Source organism: Poecilia mexicana, unplaced genomic scaffold, assembly GCF_051168715.1.
Source record: "Poecilia mexicana isolate PSO_F unplaced genomic scaffold, ASM5116871v1 scaffold_3, whole genome shotgun sequence".
Taxonomy (NCBI): Eukaryota; Metazoa; Chordata; class Actinopteri; order Cyprinodontiformes; family Poeciliidae; genus Poecilia; species Poecilia mexicana.
The window spans coordinates 3928485-3943457 of NW_028263372.1; the positions used below are offsets into that span (position 1 = coordinate 3928485).

At 39.7% G+C, this 14973-nt stretch overlaps 2 protein-coding genes across 2 annotated transcripts in view; one reads left to right on the plus strand and one right to left on the minus strand.

Moving 5' to 3' along the window:
- Positions 1-14973, minus strand: part of arnt2 (aryl hydrocarbon receptor nuclear translocator 2) — a 172954-nt gene that overhangs the window by 60066 nt on the left and 97915 nt on the right. The window lies entirely within an intron of this gene.
- LOC148160113 (uncharacterized) lies at positions 4813-6799 on the plus strand. Its single transcript, XM_088004066.1, has 3 exons — positions 4813-5052; positions 5522-5614; positions 5757-6799. Exons 1-3 carry the CDS (start codon positions 4948-4950, stop codon positions 6069-6071), a joined length of 513 nt encoding a protein of 170 aa, XP_087860192.1. The 5' UTR covers positions 4813-4947; the 3' UTR covers positions 6072-6799.

A 14973-nucleotide genomic window follows, 5' to 3' on the forward strand; every position in this document is an offset into this window, starting at 1 on the left:
TATGCAGAATCTTTCTCCCAGTACTGGGAGAAAGGCTGCATTTGAGTCGGGATAGATCTGCTAGCAACAGGGTGTTGGGGATTTTCTGTGTTATCATTTTTATTATTACTTTTGTTCATTAATCAGTTTTATATTAATCAGCATTGACGTGATTTTCTTGTCTGTGCGAAGACTTTTTGAATACTTTTGGAACTGATTGTTCCCTCCACCCTTGGGAGAAATCACTCTCAAGGGAAAGGGCTAGATGACCAAAAACAGCTTGCCATCTGTTTTTGTTGTTTATCTTTTCTCACTTTTGTTTTCCCAAATAAAAGGCCTGCTCTAGCAGAGAGAGGGCAGAACACTCTGTGAACGGCTTGGAGGAGCAGTTTGCTGAGTCTTCTCCTTTTGCAAAAGTTCGGCCATAAAATACATATACGTTGTCTGTGGTTCTCTTATGTAGGTTTGGAAAAATACCTATCAAGGGAATTTATAACATGACTTAATCGGTCCATAAATAGCTTTTTTTTCTCATTCCGAATCTTTTCTGAACTGTCCGTGCTGCTGGAGCCTCTCCCACTCCAGCACGAACAGTTTCAAGCTCAAAGTTTCAAGCTCAGAGGGGGCGAGGACAGAGAAGTCTCTCTGCCCCTGTTGAGAAACACTAGTTTAAACTGTCATTGTTAAAGCCATAAACATTAATTATTATGAGGACTAAATGATCAATTTTGGTCACCACTGTTAACCAATGTCCATTTGTGTCTCCTTTGTGTGTCAGAATTTCTCCAGGAAAATTGCAACACCACCAGTTCTGTTTGTACCATGAATAAAATCCTGTCAGCCCATTGGTTAGCCCAAAGGGTTTGATATGTACTCAAAGAGTGAGTTTCTTGAAATAAAAAACTTTGACTTCTGTTCTTTTGAAAACAAAAATAATGCTTTTCTTTTAACAATGTCTTTTAAACCTCTAACATTGAGTGAACCAATTAAAATTTTCTGACATAACCTTAGAAACAGCAGAAAACAGCCTTGAGTACAAAAAAAAACTGTTAAACTGACTACTGTGAAATGATTCGGTAAGTTAGCTATAGAAAAACTTAAACTGAAGAGTTGCAGTAACAAGTCCTCTTACAAATTCTATATTTCCTTCTTAATTAGTATACATATCATCTAGTCCGATTAGGCATCTGTCAAAGGAGCCATGATGGTGGACCATCTTTTCCACCCTCCTAGCTTGATCAGTCTGTGGCCATAAACAGATTCTCTCCTCCCAGTCTTCTTTGGGTAGCATTTCAACAATCCACATACAGCAAACTGGATGCAGTAGACTTCTTTGCTCCATAAACTTTGTGTAAATAGCATGATGATGCTTCCGAGTTTGTTATCCATCTTCTGTCCCAGTTGGTGAACAACATCCACATCCTCCTCCAGCCTTGACGCAGATTCAGGAACAATGTGCTTCAGAATCTGTATGACTAAAGCCCTGACGTCTTCATCTTTCTCAGCCTTCAACCCTTTTATGCAAAGGTGCTGTCACATTCTGTATCTTTCCTGTTCTCTGAGCTTCTTTTTAAGATCAGCATTCTCTTGTAGTTTTTCGCTTTGCTTTTCCAGCTCCTTAAACTTTGCCTTGCAATTTTTAACTTTGTTAGCATTAAATTCCACCACTTTGGCTAGACTAGCAAGCAAAACACTGCTGTGTGTCACCTGTTGTTCAATTTTGTCCACTTTCTCTCCAACCGTCATAATACCTTTCATTATATCTAGGGGTGAAAGTAGTTTTAAATTCTTGCTGGTACTATAACAAAAATCATCAGTGGCTCATTGTGTAAACCAAAACACAATGAAATAAAACATAAATATTTTACTGTACTATATGGTCCTTATATGTATAACATAGAAAGTATAAACACTTCTCAATGTGGAAAAAAAAAATATTTTGATTCTGGCATCAAGGGCGGAAATCCCATTTCATTATTAGGGGTTGGGAGGGAGGCCCATAAAAAGAGAAATTTCTTAAGAGCAATTTTGGGGGGGTCGGTAAAGTTACAGTGAAATGTAACATAAAATGTGGTTTAAAAAATGTTATTGTGTTCAAGCTGCAGGATCAAATCTGACTAGTAAGTAGCAATGCCCCTGTGTCTTTCTCAGTAAACAACCTGTTGAGACCCATAGAAGTCAAACTAAGATAAATGTTGTTTAGATGTGAGTTTGATTCAGAGTCGCATATCTAATCTCTGGTAAACCTTTACAAAAATGTAATGCTCTGACTAAAATGTTTTAATGAGTAACTCCACTTAATAAAATTCCTCTTCAATATTGATTTATTGCAGTGGTTCTTAATACAAGTTATGTGATATTTAAATTATAATTTATGTTGCTCTAAAGCTTTTTTAGTGTGTCCTGGATGGCTGAGAACCTATAAATATGTAGAAATTGAATACTTGGGAGTATCATAACTTAAACTTAAGGCTCAGCAGCAGAGATTTTCTAGAAAAATATTAAGATTTTATTTTGTGGTTTTAAAGGCTCTACATTGAAAATGGTAAGAAATAAAGGCATACTTTTACTGTGCTGTGCTGTGCTGAGTAGAATCTGGTGTGGTGTCAATAGCGACACCGGACTTTACCACACTGGAAAAAGTGTAGCACAGAGTTGTTCATTCAAGCTAATAATTTACATTGAATACAATGTAAAATAATTGACTTGGTTGTGAAAGTCTATTTTTTTGCATTCTGAGGTGTCAATTTTGATCCAGACTGAATTAATAAGACTTCTGAAGGGAAGAAAGCAAATATTTTGGTTCCTCTCAAAACATGCTGAAAGGAAATGATGTCATATTTTCAATCTGAGTCACGTGAGAAGAAGTTGGGGAGAAGTGCTTGGAGAGCTTCGTCCGTTTCGGCATGGGGAAGAAGGAATGATTAACGTCCGAGCACGTTATCAAAGAATAAACCCGCGGTAAGTACTAAACTAAGCTGATGTAAACGTGTCTTAACAAGCCTACAATTGTATTAATGCAAAAGACCGAGTTAATGTCACCTGGTTAGCAAGCTGAAAGTCCCGCCTAAATGTGGGTATCCCAGTAAACGCTTTCTTTTTCGCTGGGTTAAATGTGGTGTAATTTCTGAACTTACACGTATTTCACGAGAAATATAACTATGTGTACATTGTTCGGTTGTAGCTGGAATTAATCAAGGTAGGCATAATTCGTTACCAATCAATAGCTTCCACCACGGTTAGCTCGGCTACATGGTGAACTTGACTAGCTTAACCCATGTAAAGCCATGTTAGCAATTAGTTAGTCTAGTGTGTTTATACCACTATGATTGTAAAGTCCCAGTTTGTTAATGGTAGCGAGGCCCGTTGAAAATTAATGGTGTTTTGTGCATGCATTATACTTGTATGGTATGGTCGGTGATGTTTCCCAGTGTTCGCCATGCTGGTTTGTCCAACTGTTAAAACGGTTTCACAGGATATGCTCTCGGTAAGCGAATCTCCTTGTTAAGCCTTAAACTTTTTGTTCGGCTCTACAACTGGTTTTCATGCATTTTGTTCACGACACTGCCCCATTTACTGTAGGTTAAGAACTTCATTTTCCGAATGCATTGTGTTTTCAGAGATATGTCATGGCATGCTGGCAGGTATCTTATGAAGTGTGATTTCGCACGCGCCCATTGTTAAAATATCGTTGAGCCAGTAAAACTGTTGGATTGCAACGTTCAGAAAAACCTAATGAATGTGGAGACAAGATTAAGTGGACCAAACGATTTAATTTATTTATTTATTTATTTTATTTCAGTCGAAGTGGTCTGCAAGATCAGTGTGGCAGGCAGAGTGCTTCAAAAAGTGAACATGCCAACTTCAACCAAGCTTACTCTATTAAAGCAAATCTCTAATGAAGGGGGGGGCAAGTACAGTGTTGCATTTGCCTGCAGTCATTTTACATTAGGGTGGCTCTGATTGTAAGAGTGCAGTAGTAGCTATAATGATGTTGAATGAATGAATCTCTGTGTATATCTTAGTTCATACAAAACATGCAGCTCAATGTTCTTTACTACCGCTAGACTCAACATTGTATAGATATATAGATTACCAGACTGTCATTAAAACTAAACAAACTAAGATTTCTGTTCATTGCATTTTCTAAATATTTACTGGTCTGCTTTCCTTTTTTTAGGTTGGATGTGGAAATGCAAAGAATGCAGCAAGCATTTTTCAAGAAGATCTGAGATACTGAAACACTTGAGAATTGACCATCGGTTTCACGGTAGGCGGCGTCCCTATCCATGCATCCACGGACAATGTCCCTGTTCGTCCAAGACATGGAATGGTCTTCAGAAACATCTCTCTAGAAATCATCCTTCTCTGGAGTCCCAACAAAGACACTCTTCTTTCAAGTGTTACATTTGTGGAAACAATCAGCTTTCTACTGAGCACGTTTTTTTCCAACATATCTATGAACATCTGAGAAAATATGAAGTAGTCCCATGTATGTTTGATGGTTGCTCATACAAAACCAACATATACAGCAGTTTCCGGAGCCATAAATGGAGAAAACATCAGTCATGCACCATTAATGACTTTAAAAGTGGAATAGTTGTAACGTCACTCATTTCCAATCCATCTGACTATGACTTGAATGAAGAAATAGAGCTAACCACTGAGAGAACCATACGGGAGAAGATGGCCAGGACTTTTCAGTTCAGGAGGCAAGAGATTGTGGATCAGAAGCCAACCATCGAGAACCTCATGGAAAGATGGCCAGCTTTATTTCAGATGGAAATAAAGTTGGAAATATACAACTTTTTGTATACTTAAGCCCATAGATGAGAAAATGTTTTGTTTTTGTTATTTTCTTTATTTCACATTATTCTTAAATTTTAAGTGTATTTCGCAATGTTTTCTTGTGTGCAGGTTGATGCAGAGTTTCTGCGCGTTACTGCTGTTCCCCTCCTGACCTGATTTATGGCGCACCTGGACAAGCACTCCCCGCAGCTGCTGAAGATCTTCAGAAAGAAAGGAGGGATCACTAAAGCAAAAACTGCCACGATCCTTGAGTTTCTTGACCAGGTATGATGTGCAGTATATAATTAGCCACTAACGACAGCCCTCAATCCTTCTACATGAAGAGGATGTGCAGATGATGTGCAATTGATGTACATGGCATTGTTATTGTGTGCCAAGTTTTGCACCATATTCACTATCAACCATTTAAAAACAGAAAAACATGTGCCACCTATGAGTACATTAATGTGTAGTAGCGCATAGAAAATAATTTCTGCACCTGTCACTGCACCTGTCACTATAGGAACCCAAACAGGAGCCATCCAGTCTGTCTTCATATGTAAAGAGGGACTACTAGTGACCTCTGGCAGATGTACTAGAATGGCTTTACATTTTCACTGCTTTCAATTTGTCTGCCATGGATTCAGTATTGACCAGGCACACACTGTAAAAGCACTGTTTATGGTAGAGCTGGGAATTAAGTTGCTAGACTAGTGTACACATCGCATAATAACCATTTTGATTGTCCCTAAAGGGTGCTGATGCAGATTTCAGAAGGGAGTGTATCCTCAAAGCTCTCATCATCTACCTGGGAGAACGTGTTGAGGACCTTATAAAGGAATACATGGTATGTCCAGATATTTTCTGTCACAATGATGATTCAACTTTATTCATCACGGGAGAACACCTATATTATACAGTATATAGTGATTAATGAGGTGTGCCAGACTGCAGTTGTTCAGTTGCATATTTCGTATATTTTGCCTCAGGTCTCCCAGAACGATCAAGCCGAGCAGGAGCTGGAGAGGACCATCATGGCAGTCTTCGTCTTCAGAGAGAATTCAAGCCTTCTACAGCAGCCCCAAGACGTTGGGATTGTCATTGATGGTGTGGAAGTCCTCAATGAGTTGCCTTCTCTTGCAGCTGGAGTGGCAATGCTCTTTGGACTTTGCTATGCTCTTAACATGGAGTATCCACAGGGTTTCAGGTTCACCTTTGAGGCCCTTCAGAAGATCCAGATGGAGCTTGACAAGATGACTTCCAAGATTCGCAAACTCAGTGGTGAACTCAAAACTGCACAGTAGTGTATATTTGTGTGTGCTTAATGTGTGCATGTAGTTGCCACTGGCATCTATTTAAGAGGTAGACCACCTCACAGCACTTTGCTATACAGGCTCACGGGGTCACTTTCATGGAGTGCTTTTGTTGGAATTTTAGTTCTTTGATGATGTTTACAGATGCAACATTCCTTCAAGTTCAGATGTGTTTGAACAGTACAACAACAGTGAATGCTTTCTGTCCATTTAATTTTGCTTGATAAGCCATATTGTCTTTATTTCATTGCTCTGATGTAGAGCAACAATGACATGTTTATATTTGTTTGTCTGAACATGCAACTTTTTTGTCCTTTTTTACTTGAGGAATAAATGGCTTAGAAAAAAACTGTTGCTGGAGTGTGTTAAGTGTGATGTGAGTGATGCAAATTGTTTATGAAACCAAGTTTATGAAATATTAAAAAAAAAGACTTTCATGGTGCTAATGAATTAATTAATGCAAGGTATATATATTTGATGGGTTCAAGTTAAATATATTAGTTTGGTTCAAAAACTAAAATGTAAATAATTTAACTTGGATAAAGGTGAAGAATTAATATTGGGTCAAGTAAAGTAATATGGTTTGAGTCAATATTAAATAGTCAAGTTGTACCAAACCACTTTATTTAGATTCTGTGAAGTCAAATATATTAGATGCAACAAATGGACATCAATTTTTTTAATTTAAGCTGGGCCACACTTTTTCCAGTGCACCGACTACGTCCATGGGTCTGGTGGGATCAGTGATGTCAGTACCGCAGGCAGTATAGCTCCTGTTAGCATCTCAAAGAGCGTCCAACTCTGCCTGCCTCAGCGGATGCACGACATTTATTTTTATCTTGTTAAGGTAAGGATCCTGTTAGAGCCTTCCTTAGTTCTGCTTCTATAAATGGCTCAAAGTGTTAAGGAGAAATGTCCAGGGTACAAATTAGGTCCTTCGTTGTGTTCCACTCCGGCTCTCGCACTGCGCTCTCCTTTCTTTCATGTGGGAAATTACCAGATTCGTTTTTATTTATTTATTTATTTTTTTTATCACAGCCAATAGTGACACAGTGTGGCATTATCTGAAATTACACCAGTCAAACGCAATATGATACACAACTAATATGGTAAAGTTAGTCTTCCTGTGTTTACTCTGTAGTACAGAATGGACCAAAAGGTGTCATCAACCCATCTGTGAAAAAATGGTGACCTCCATGGGTGAAAAATATAAAAAAGGATGTACATTTTTGAAGTAATTAAGAGTTTTTGAATATCACAAACAGCAATTTTTTAGGTAATAGGAAAGTTGCATATTTAGGCCAAGTTCAAATACACGCTGAGAGTGAAACAAACTCCTTCCTAAAGGTGAAGATATAGCCAGGGGCTAAAGTAGTTTTAAATTCTTGAGGGTACCATATATATATATATATATATATATATATATATATTAGAGGTGTGCCGATCGATTGGCCACCGATCATAATCGGCCAATTTCCGTGAAAAAGTGTATGATTGGTGATTGCCGATCACACAACCCGATCACCTGCATCTCATTTCCCAGCCTGTCTGTGCAGCTGGTCTCCTCTTTCCTTCACACTGCACAAACGTGCAGCAACAAATCCTAATCGATGTGGAATTATGGCGCACTGAGTGAATGGGGAAGTTTGCGTGTTGCAGTGGAAAATTGAAGCACATGGGGTGAAGCACGTCAAAATGCATCAACACGACAAATCTAATATGGCATAAAAACAATTCCATACTTGACAGAGTTTGGCTATATCGAGGCTCACTGCAGTAAAAAGACAAATAGAGCGATCAGACAGCAGGTAAAGCAGCGCACAGCTACAAACACTCACCCGGATTAGCATGACGGTCAGAAAGCTAAACAAAGAAACCGCAAAATTATTTCTTCGAGCTGCGATGTCAGACGCTGCTTCTGCTCTCGCTGTTGAACCGCTGCTACGCTACAGGTAGTAATATTTGACAGACGGAGCACCGCTTCTGCTCCACCTGGTAGTGACTCTCACACCGAACCTCTGTTTGAAGCTGCAGCATCTAAATTTAAAAAAATAAAATTTACATACGTATTAAAACTTTCACTGTCCTAATATGAGACAGAAAATCTCTGAAAAAATAATCGATCTCCTCCCTGTTCTGCATTACGGAGCCCTCCAGGGGACATGGGGAATTTTTTTTCTTTTGCGTTCCCTCGCAAAACTTTTGCGTTCCCTCGCAATAATCTACTGATCAGTTCATGCGGCATAATTGATACTGTAAGCCTTTTTTACGGTGGCCGCCGTACTTTCTGCTTTAATATAAGCTTATAAGGTTTTTCCATGGACTATTGAGTTATTATCACAGGGTAATAAGTCATCTGATTGTGTCTCTATTGTGTTCGTGTCTGAATGGTTTAGGGCTGCTTTCTGTGCCGTTCCATCTGAGCCTTAACAGACATAAACATGCAGTAAATAAATCGATTTTCAATCAGTTTTTTGCACCAAAGCATTAATAATAATAATTCATTTAATCAAAGAATGTCATGAATATGTGTGTAGGGCTGCACCGATTGCAGTTTTCTGGCTGATCCCTGGTTTAGCCTGACCTGGTGATTTTGATTTTGGCTGATATGAATTTTTTTTGGTCTGAAATGTTGCTAAATATAACAAGAAAGTCGGTGAGTTGGCAACAGCGGGGTGAATATTGTTAACTGTAAATGTGCAGGCAAACTGCAGAGTAGAAAAGGACAGAGACTGATTTTTAAACCTCTGCTGACGAAGATAAGATTAGGGAATAAGATGGGCTTCACGTGTAAGTATCCGCCAATCACAATCCCCAAAATTAAGGAAATCGGCGCCTAGAAGTCAACTGGTCGATAAATCAGTTGGCCAATAAATGCTATATTATGCATGTATATAATGTAAACAGCACTGCCAGAGATGCAATAAGTTTATCACAGGTGTGTGAATGATCTAATGATCAGACTGCTGATTGCAGCCAGAACTAGAGGGTCCCAAAACCAAATTTCACTTAGGGCCCCATAAAGGCTTGTTCTGGTCCTGGTGGAATGGACCTAAAAATTAATTCTTATTTTTTTCTTATATGACAGCTCTGTATACCCGTCCTGCCATGCACATGCAGAGGCCAGTTGGTTGGATTTTATGCCATTTACTGAAATAAGTGGTAAACAACACACAAATAGCGCAGTGAGCTTCCCTACTGGTCCACAAGCCTGTGTACACACCGCATACTGTGATACATGTTACAAAGAGAAGCTAATATCTCAGCTAAATGTGGGAACCTCGAATCAAGAGCGAGGCTCAAAAATCTTATTTATACCCAGTTTCTGGTTGTGTCTTGCCTCCATTCAGTTTTGCCATGTCTTATTCTCCCTCTTCCTTGCTTTAATTTTTGTGTTTAAAAAAAACTGGCAGCATGCCAAACAGTGTAGGGGAGTTGGTTGTAGGATATATCCTACATTTCATCTTTCTTATTTGGCACTGATGTAATATTTGTATGTTTTTTATGGGTCTTTTACACTTTTTATTGTGAAGTTCCACAGAACTTCAAACTTCACAATAAAGAAAAGAAGAACGATGTGATCTCCTTCATAACTGACATGATGCGCACCTCACTCAAATTACCGCAGGTAGTGGCGGCGGTAGAGGGTGCTATAGCTCCCGCTGGAAAAGTCATAGCACTCCCTTAGCACCCCCCAGAAAATATTAGATTTAGTTGTTTTGTTTTGTTTTTTTCATCTAATTTAACATTTCTTAAATTATGGCAGCATTTTCATCAAAAGACACAAAATAAAAATAAATTATTATATACTTAGTTAAAAAAAAACATCATGCCAGAGGATTTGAACTTTGTCTATGCGTATTATCACTTCTGGGAAACAATTGACATGATCCGGCTCTGCCCCCATGCAGATGTGGAGCAATTCTCCCCCAATCATTTTGTCAGCAACTGACCAATCGATGGTCGTCCAGATCATCGATCTGGACGACCATCAGTCCATCGTCCAGATCGATGGTCAATATTGTTGAAGTCAGTTCATCTACATGAACTGACTTCAACAATATTGAGAGTGTTTATCATAGCAAACTACCATATGTTAGTCAGTACGAAGGTAACCGGTAGTAAGAATACCATTTTTTATCATATGGACACTTATTGATAGTCAAATCAAGCCCTGTAGAGATAAATTAAGCTATTAAATAATGAGGAAAGATGCGCCGATGGACAGCAGCCATTAATCATAATGACTTGCAGCTCTCAGTGTAACCACGGATTTGCAGCGAACATTCCATGCCATCATGTAGTCTAGCATGTATAGAAAAAAAATTATAAGCATCTCGTCTTCCGTATGTTTTTAAGTCTGCTCCTGTTTAAGGAGAAACGCTGTATATGACACAGTGACATAAGTCATGTGGTGTGAATTCAGGCAAAGTCGGTAATTTGATCAATACGTCAGAAGGCAGGAAGTGGTAGGTTTCTAAGCTAGCTGTTTCAGGCTTCTGTAAATACCGCCGCCTGTGAGCCCCAAACAGGTGTGTTACGTTCACAGATAAATTAGCTCGATTCCAGCAAGTAGAAACCATGAATAAACTGACAAAAACAACTTGGAAAAACAACTTTAGCCGCTCAGTTCAATACTTCAGATTCTCACTTCTGATGTAAATCATGGTGATTCAAATGATTAAGTGACGTAGTTGCAAAGGGTCAATACTTGGGTATCCCCTTTGTCATAAATGCTGTTTTAACCAAAATAATGTAATATAAATAATGTATCTGGAAGTAATCTGGGTAATGGGTCAAGGCTTCATGCTGACGTCTAAGCGGCAAATTAATGCAAATCAGTCTGATTAAAATAACAATACTAATACATGTGTCAATATCTGTCTTAGCACCCTCAGTAAAATGCTCAACTCCCCCTTAGCACATGCAGAAAAAAAATTCTGGAGCCGCCACTGACTGCAGGATAGAGGATCCACCAGTCATTAAATATGAAGCCTAAAGACTCCTCTTCCCCACAATCAATCATCATCAGGTTTTCTAAATACAGAGTGAAAGAAAAAGTAATACAGACGGCATGGAATAGATGTGATGTTACCCACCCTGGCCGCAGGATGTGCTTTGACCAAGATTATACCAGAAACATACAGAAGAAATGCAAATAGGTACGAGAAGTTATCAAACATCTTAAGGACAAAAACATGAGAGCAGTGTCGCCTTTTCCTGCCCAGCTGAGAATCTAGCTGGACTGTGGTGCGAAGGGGTTCGCAACACTTACAAAAGCAGCCTGGAGAAAATGGGATTACACAGTGGCGTGGTGTGGGGTTTCAGTTAGAGCCTTCAATAGACTTTTCTAGACCTGAACAATGCACACGTTGTGCAGGACAATGCAAAAACTATGCACCACACCAAGCCACAGGCATCCAATAATATGCAAATAAATAAAATATGCCAAGTAAAGCAACAATGTAGCCCAACAATGCATCAAGCATCAACCCTATCAATGTATATTTGGACAAAATACACAGGCAACAGTGCACATAATTGAACAACCAGCAAATTAGCAAAACTTTTCTATGTTCCCCAGTTAAGGAGGAATTGAGCAACAAATAACTGATACCACGGTATCCGGAAAAGCAGGAGAAGTGATGCAGAGTGCAACGAACATCCAGGCGCTTTTACAAGGTGATCAATGATTTGTGAGAAATAAATGGACAGATAAATCTGAACTCAAAATATGACCTTAGTGATAAAATTACTTGAAAGAAGGCTAAAATAGTAATACATATTACAATTCTAAAGATAAAAGGGACTTTCCTTGCCATGTGAGTAGGCCTGTCGCGATAAACGATAAATCAATTAATCAATTAATCGCATGATAAATTAAACCTATCGACCTCATTTTAATTATCGGCTTTATCGTCTCTTCCTGCCTTTTTTCTTTCTGTTGATGACACTGAATGAAAGAAGGCTAATCTCCAGTGCTCTCCACTGACGCTCCCTTCCTATTTCCTTAGTATAATGTCCAGCGCACATTACACAAGTTGACAGCTGACTGTCAGCCCATTTTCAAAACCTGAGACCACACATTAGCCGACAGAAATCCTAGGTATAACGGTTCGATTGGGTTGGTCATGCCATGTGATGTCCAGCCACATGGGCACAAAATAATGGCTACAAGTCCAGTTAACTAATTTTAAAATCGGGCATTAATCAATGCTTTACTAGAATCTACCTGTGATGCATGTGGCTAGAGTCAGCGTAAAATCCTGACTGAATGAAAATCATTATAATATATTATATATATATTTTTGTCACGTTAACAAAGAACAGCTGAAAAGTTACCAAGTTTATCAACTGCGGTAGCAATTTGGCTCCAACTCCTCCCCTTGTCATTTCTATATTCTTTCTCGAAATGTTGAATAAATATTAATGTTGTTTCCACATATCATCTCCAATGCAGGGCTTAAAGTAAAAAAAAAATCCTGAGCCTGAAACTAAAACTAATTTATGATAGAAATTAACTATAGCGTTGCTATTGCCACAGTTTAATAAAAAGTGTCTTTGAATAGTGCAAACAATTGCTTCTAGCAATACAATTAACAAGCTAAACACTCAAACTTAAATAAGACTTCAGTACATTTCAACTCAAAACAAAATGTAAAATGTCTGTGCCCTAAAGGTTTGCCTTATAGGCAAAAATCCCTCAACATTAATAAGAGTCCTTTCAGTCAATGTTTTTGCAAGTAATTTAGAACATGCAACATTACCAACTAAATCAGTTTCTCAACCTTTTTGGGCCAGCGCCCCCCCCCAGCATCCAGGACCCTCACCGCCCCCCAACAAAGAATTTGTAGGCTACTTTGCACTGACTATTATTTTATTATTAATATTACTATCACTATTGTAGATGTTTTGATTTTTACGCTTGTTTCTATATTTATCATCAAGATAATTTCCCAGAGAACAAAGAAGCCATGGGAATAGCAATAATTTTCACAGGTGTCTATGAAAAATTTAATGAACAATCAACTTAAAATTTGTAGGCCTAACAGCAGCCAATCAGAGTGGAAAAAATATTCTTGTTCTTTGTCATTTTCTAGTTGTTAAATATTCCACAAAATTACCAGATAAAAGATGTACAGCAATGACAGTTTAAACTTTGATCTATTTGCACACAAAAAAAAAAGAGCTCTGCAACATTAAAACATGGATAGAACAGTAACTACATTAATCATAACTTTTCTTCTCTTCAGTGTTTCTGTCGGTTTCTGGTGTTGCAGCTCTGTGCTGCCTTCAGGAGAATGGGACATCAGAGTATCATCCATAAAATTTCACCCACATGACATTTATTGTGCAAACCAGAGCTTTCAGTGGAACAACAAAAGTTCCTTTTTAATGCCATAGAAATATGAGACAGAAACATGGATTATATCTTTATATAGACCTGTCTATTGATTTATAGATTAATAGTTTTTTTGGACATAAAATACAAAGAACAAATCTGGTTCTTAATCAAATCCTAATGAGTCAAATTGAAAGTGTCATGGAGTCATCAGCCTCATGACATTAACACTGACATGAAAAATAATATTGAAGAAATAAATATATTAAATCTTATTAAAAACAAATACGTTATAAGTTCTTTACTGTTATGGTCTGTAAGATATATTTATTCTCAGTATTAGATGTGGTCTTAATAAACCCATGGCATTTCAATAATATTATTTTACCTTTTTCTGGAAATAGTATCTGTTTATTCTTGCCATACAGTCCTCTGTATTAATTATTGCTTGAAAGGTCTTGCCATACCAGTTTATTCCTCTGTATTTACTTTAGTTTCTTAGTTTATTCTTGCATTTTCTTCTTCATTCATTTCCATTTAGTTTCCTTTGATTAGTATTATCCTCTCTTGGTTTATTGCTGTCATGATTTGATGATGATGGGAGTGGTGAGGGAGACGCTGGGGAACCCAGGTAGTCATGATGATAAGATGATTTAATGACAAAAACCAGGAGGAACAGAAAATCACTGGTAGCACAGGAACAGAACACAGACGTGAGACGAGGGTGTAACACGACGACGATCCGACAAGGAACACTGACAACAGGTGGGACTAAATACACTAGGAGGGTAATCACAGGTACGACACACAGCTGGGATCAATCAAGACAGACTCAGGGGAAAACAGGACTAGACAGACAGAAACTACACAGAAAACACAGATCCTAACAGTACCCCCTCCTCAAGGGGCGGCTACCAGACGCCCAAACAGAAAAGTCCAAAAACCAAAAACAACCCAGCAGGGTGGGTGGAGGGGCGACGGCAGGAGGGCCAGAGTCCAGAAAACAGTCCAAAACGAAAAACGACCCAACGGGGTGGGCGGAGAACCAGGAGGCTAGTCCGGCGGACGTTGCCGGCGAAGGAGGCGGACCCCCTTGGGCGGATCCGGCGGTCTCTTCCGCCGGCGCAGGAAGCGAGGAGGCGGGCCCGGCGGTCTCTTCCGCCGGCGCAGGAAGCGAGGAGGCGGGTCCGGCGGTCTCTTCCGCCGGCGCAGGAAGCAGACCCCCTTGGGCGGGTCCGGCGGTCTCTTCCGCCGGCGCAGGAAGCACACCCCCTTGGGCGGGTCCGGCGGTCTCTTCCGCCGGCGCAGGAAGCGAGGAGGCGGGTCCGGCGGTCTCCTCCGCCGACGCAGGAAGCGAGGAGGCGGGTCCGGCGGTCTCCTCCGCCGGCGCAGGAGGCGGACCCTCGGAGGCTCTGGTGGGCCGGCGGCAGGCTCCGGTGGGCCGGCTGGTGGGCCGGCGGCAGGCTCCGGTGGGCCGGCTGGTGGGCCGGCGGCAGGCTCCGGAGACTCGGGAGGAGGGCTCGGAGACTCGGGAGGAGGGACCAAGTCAGC

What these genes read in the sequence shown, in the direction of transcription:
- LOC148160113 (XM_088004066.1), top strand. Translation starts at nt 4,948, where the DNA reads ATGGCGCACCTGGACAAGCACTCCCCGCAGCTGCTGAAGATCTTCAGA. An exon ending in TCCTTGAGTTTCTTGACCAG is followed by an intron (nt 5,053 to 5,521) that starts GTATGATGTGCA and finishes TTGTCCCTAAAG; the next exon opens with GGTGCTGATGCAGATTTCAG. An exon ending in ACCTTATAAAGGAATACATG is followed by an intron (nt 5,615 to 5,756) that starts GTATGTCCAGAT and finishes ATTTTGCCTCAG; the next exon opens with GTCTCCCAGAACGATCAAGC.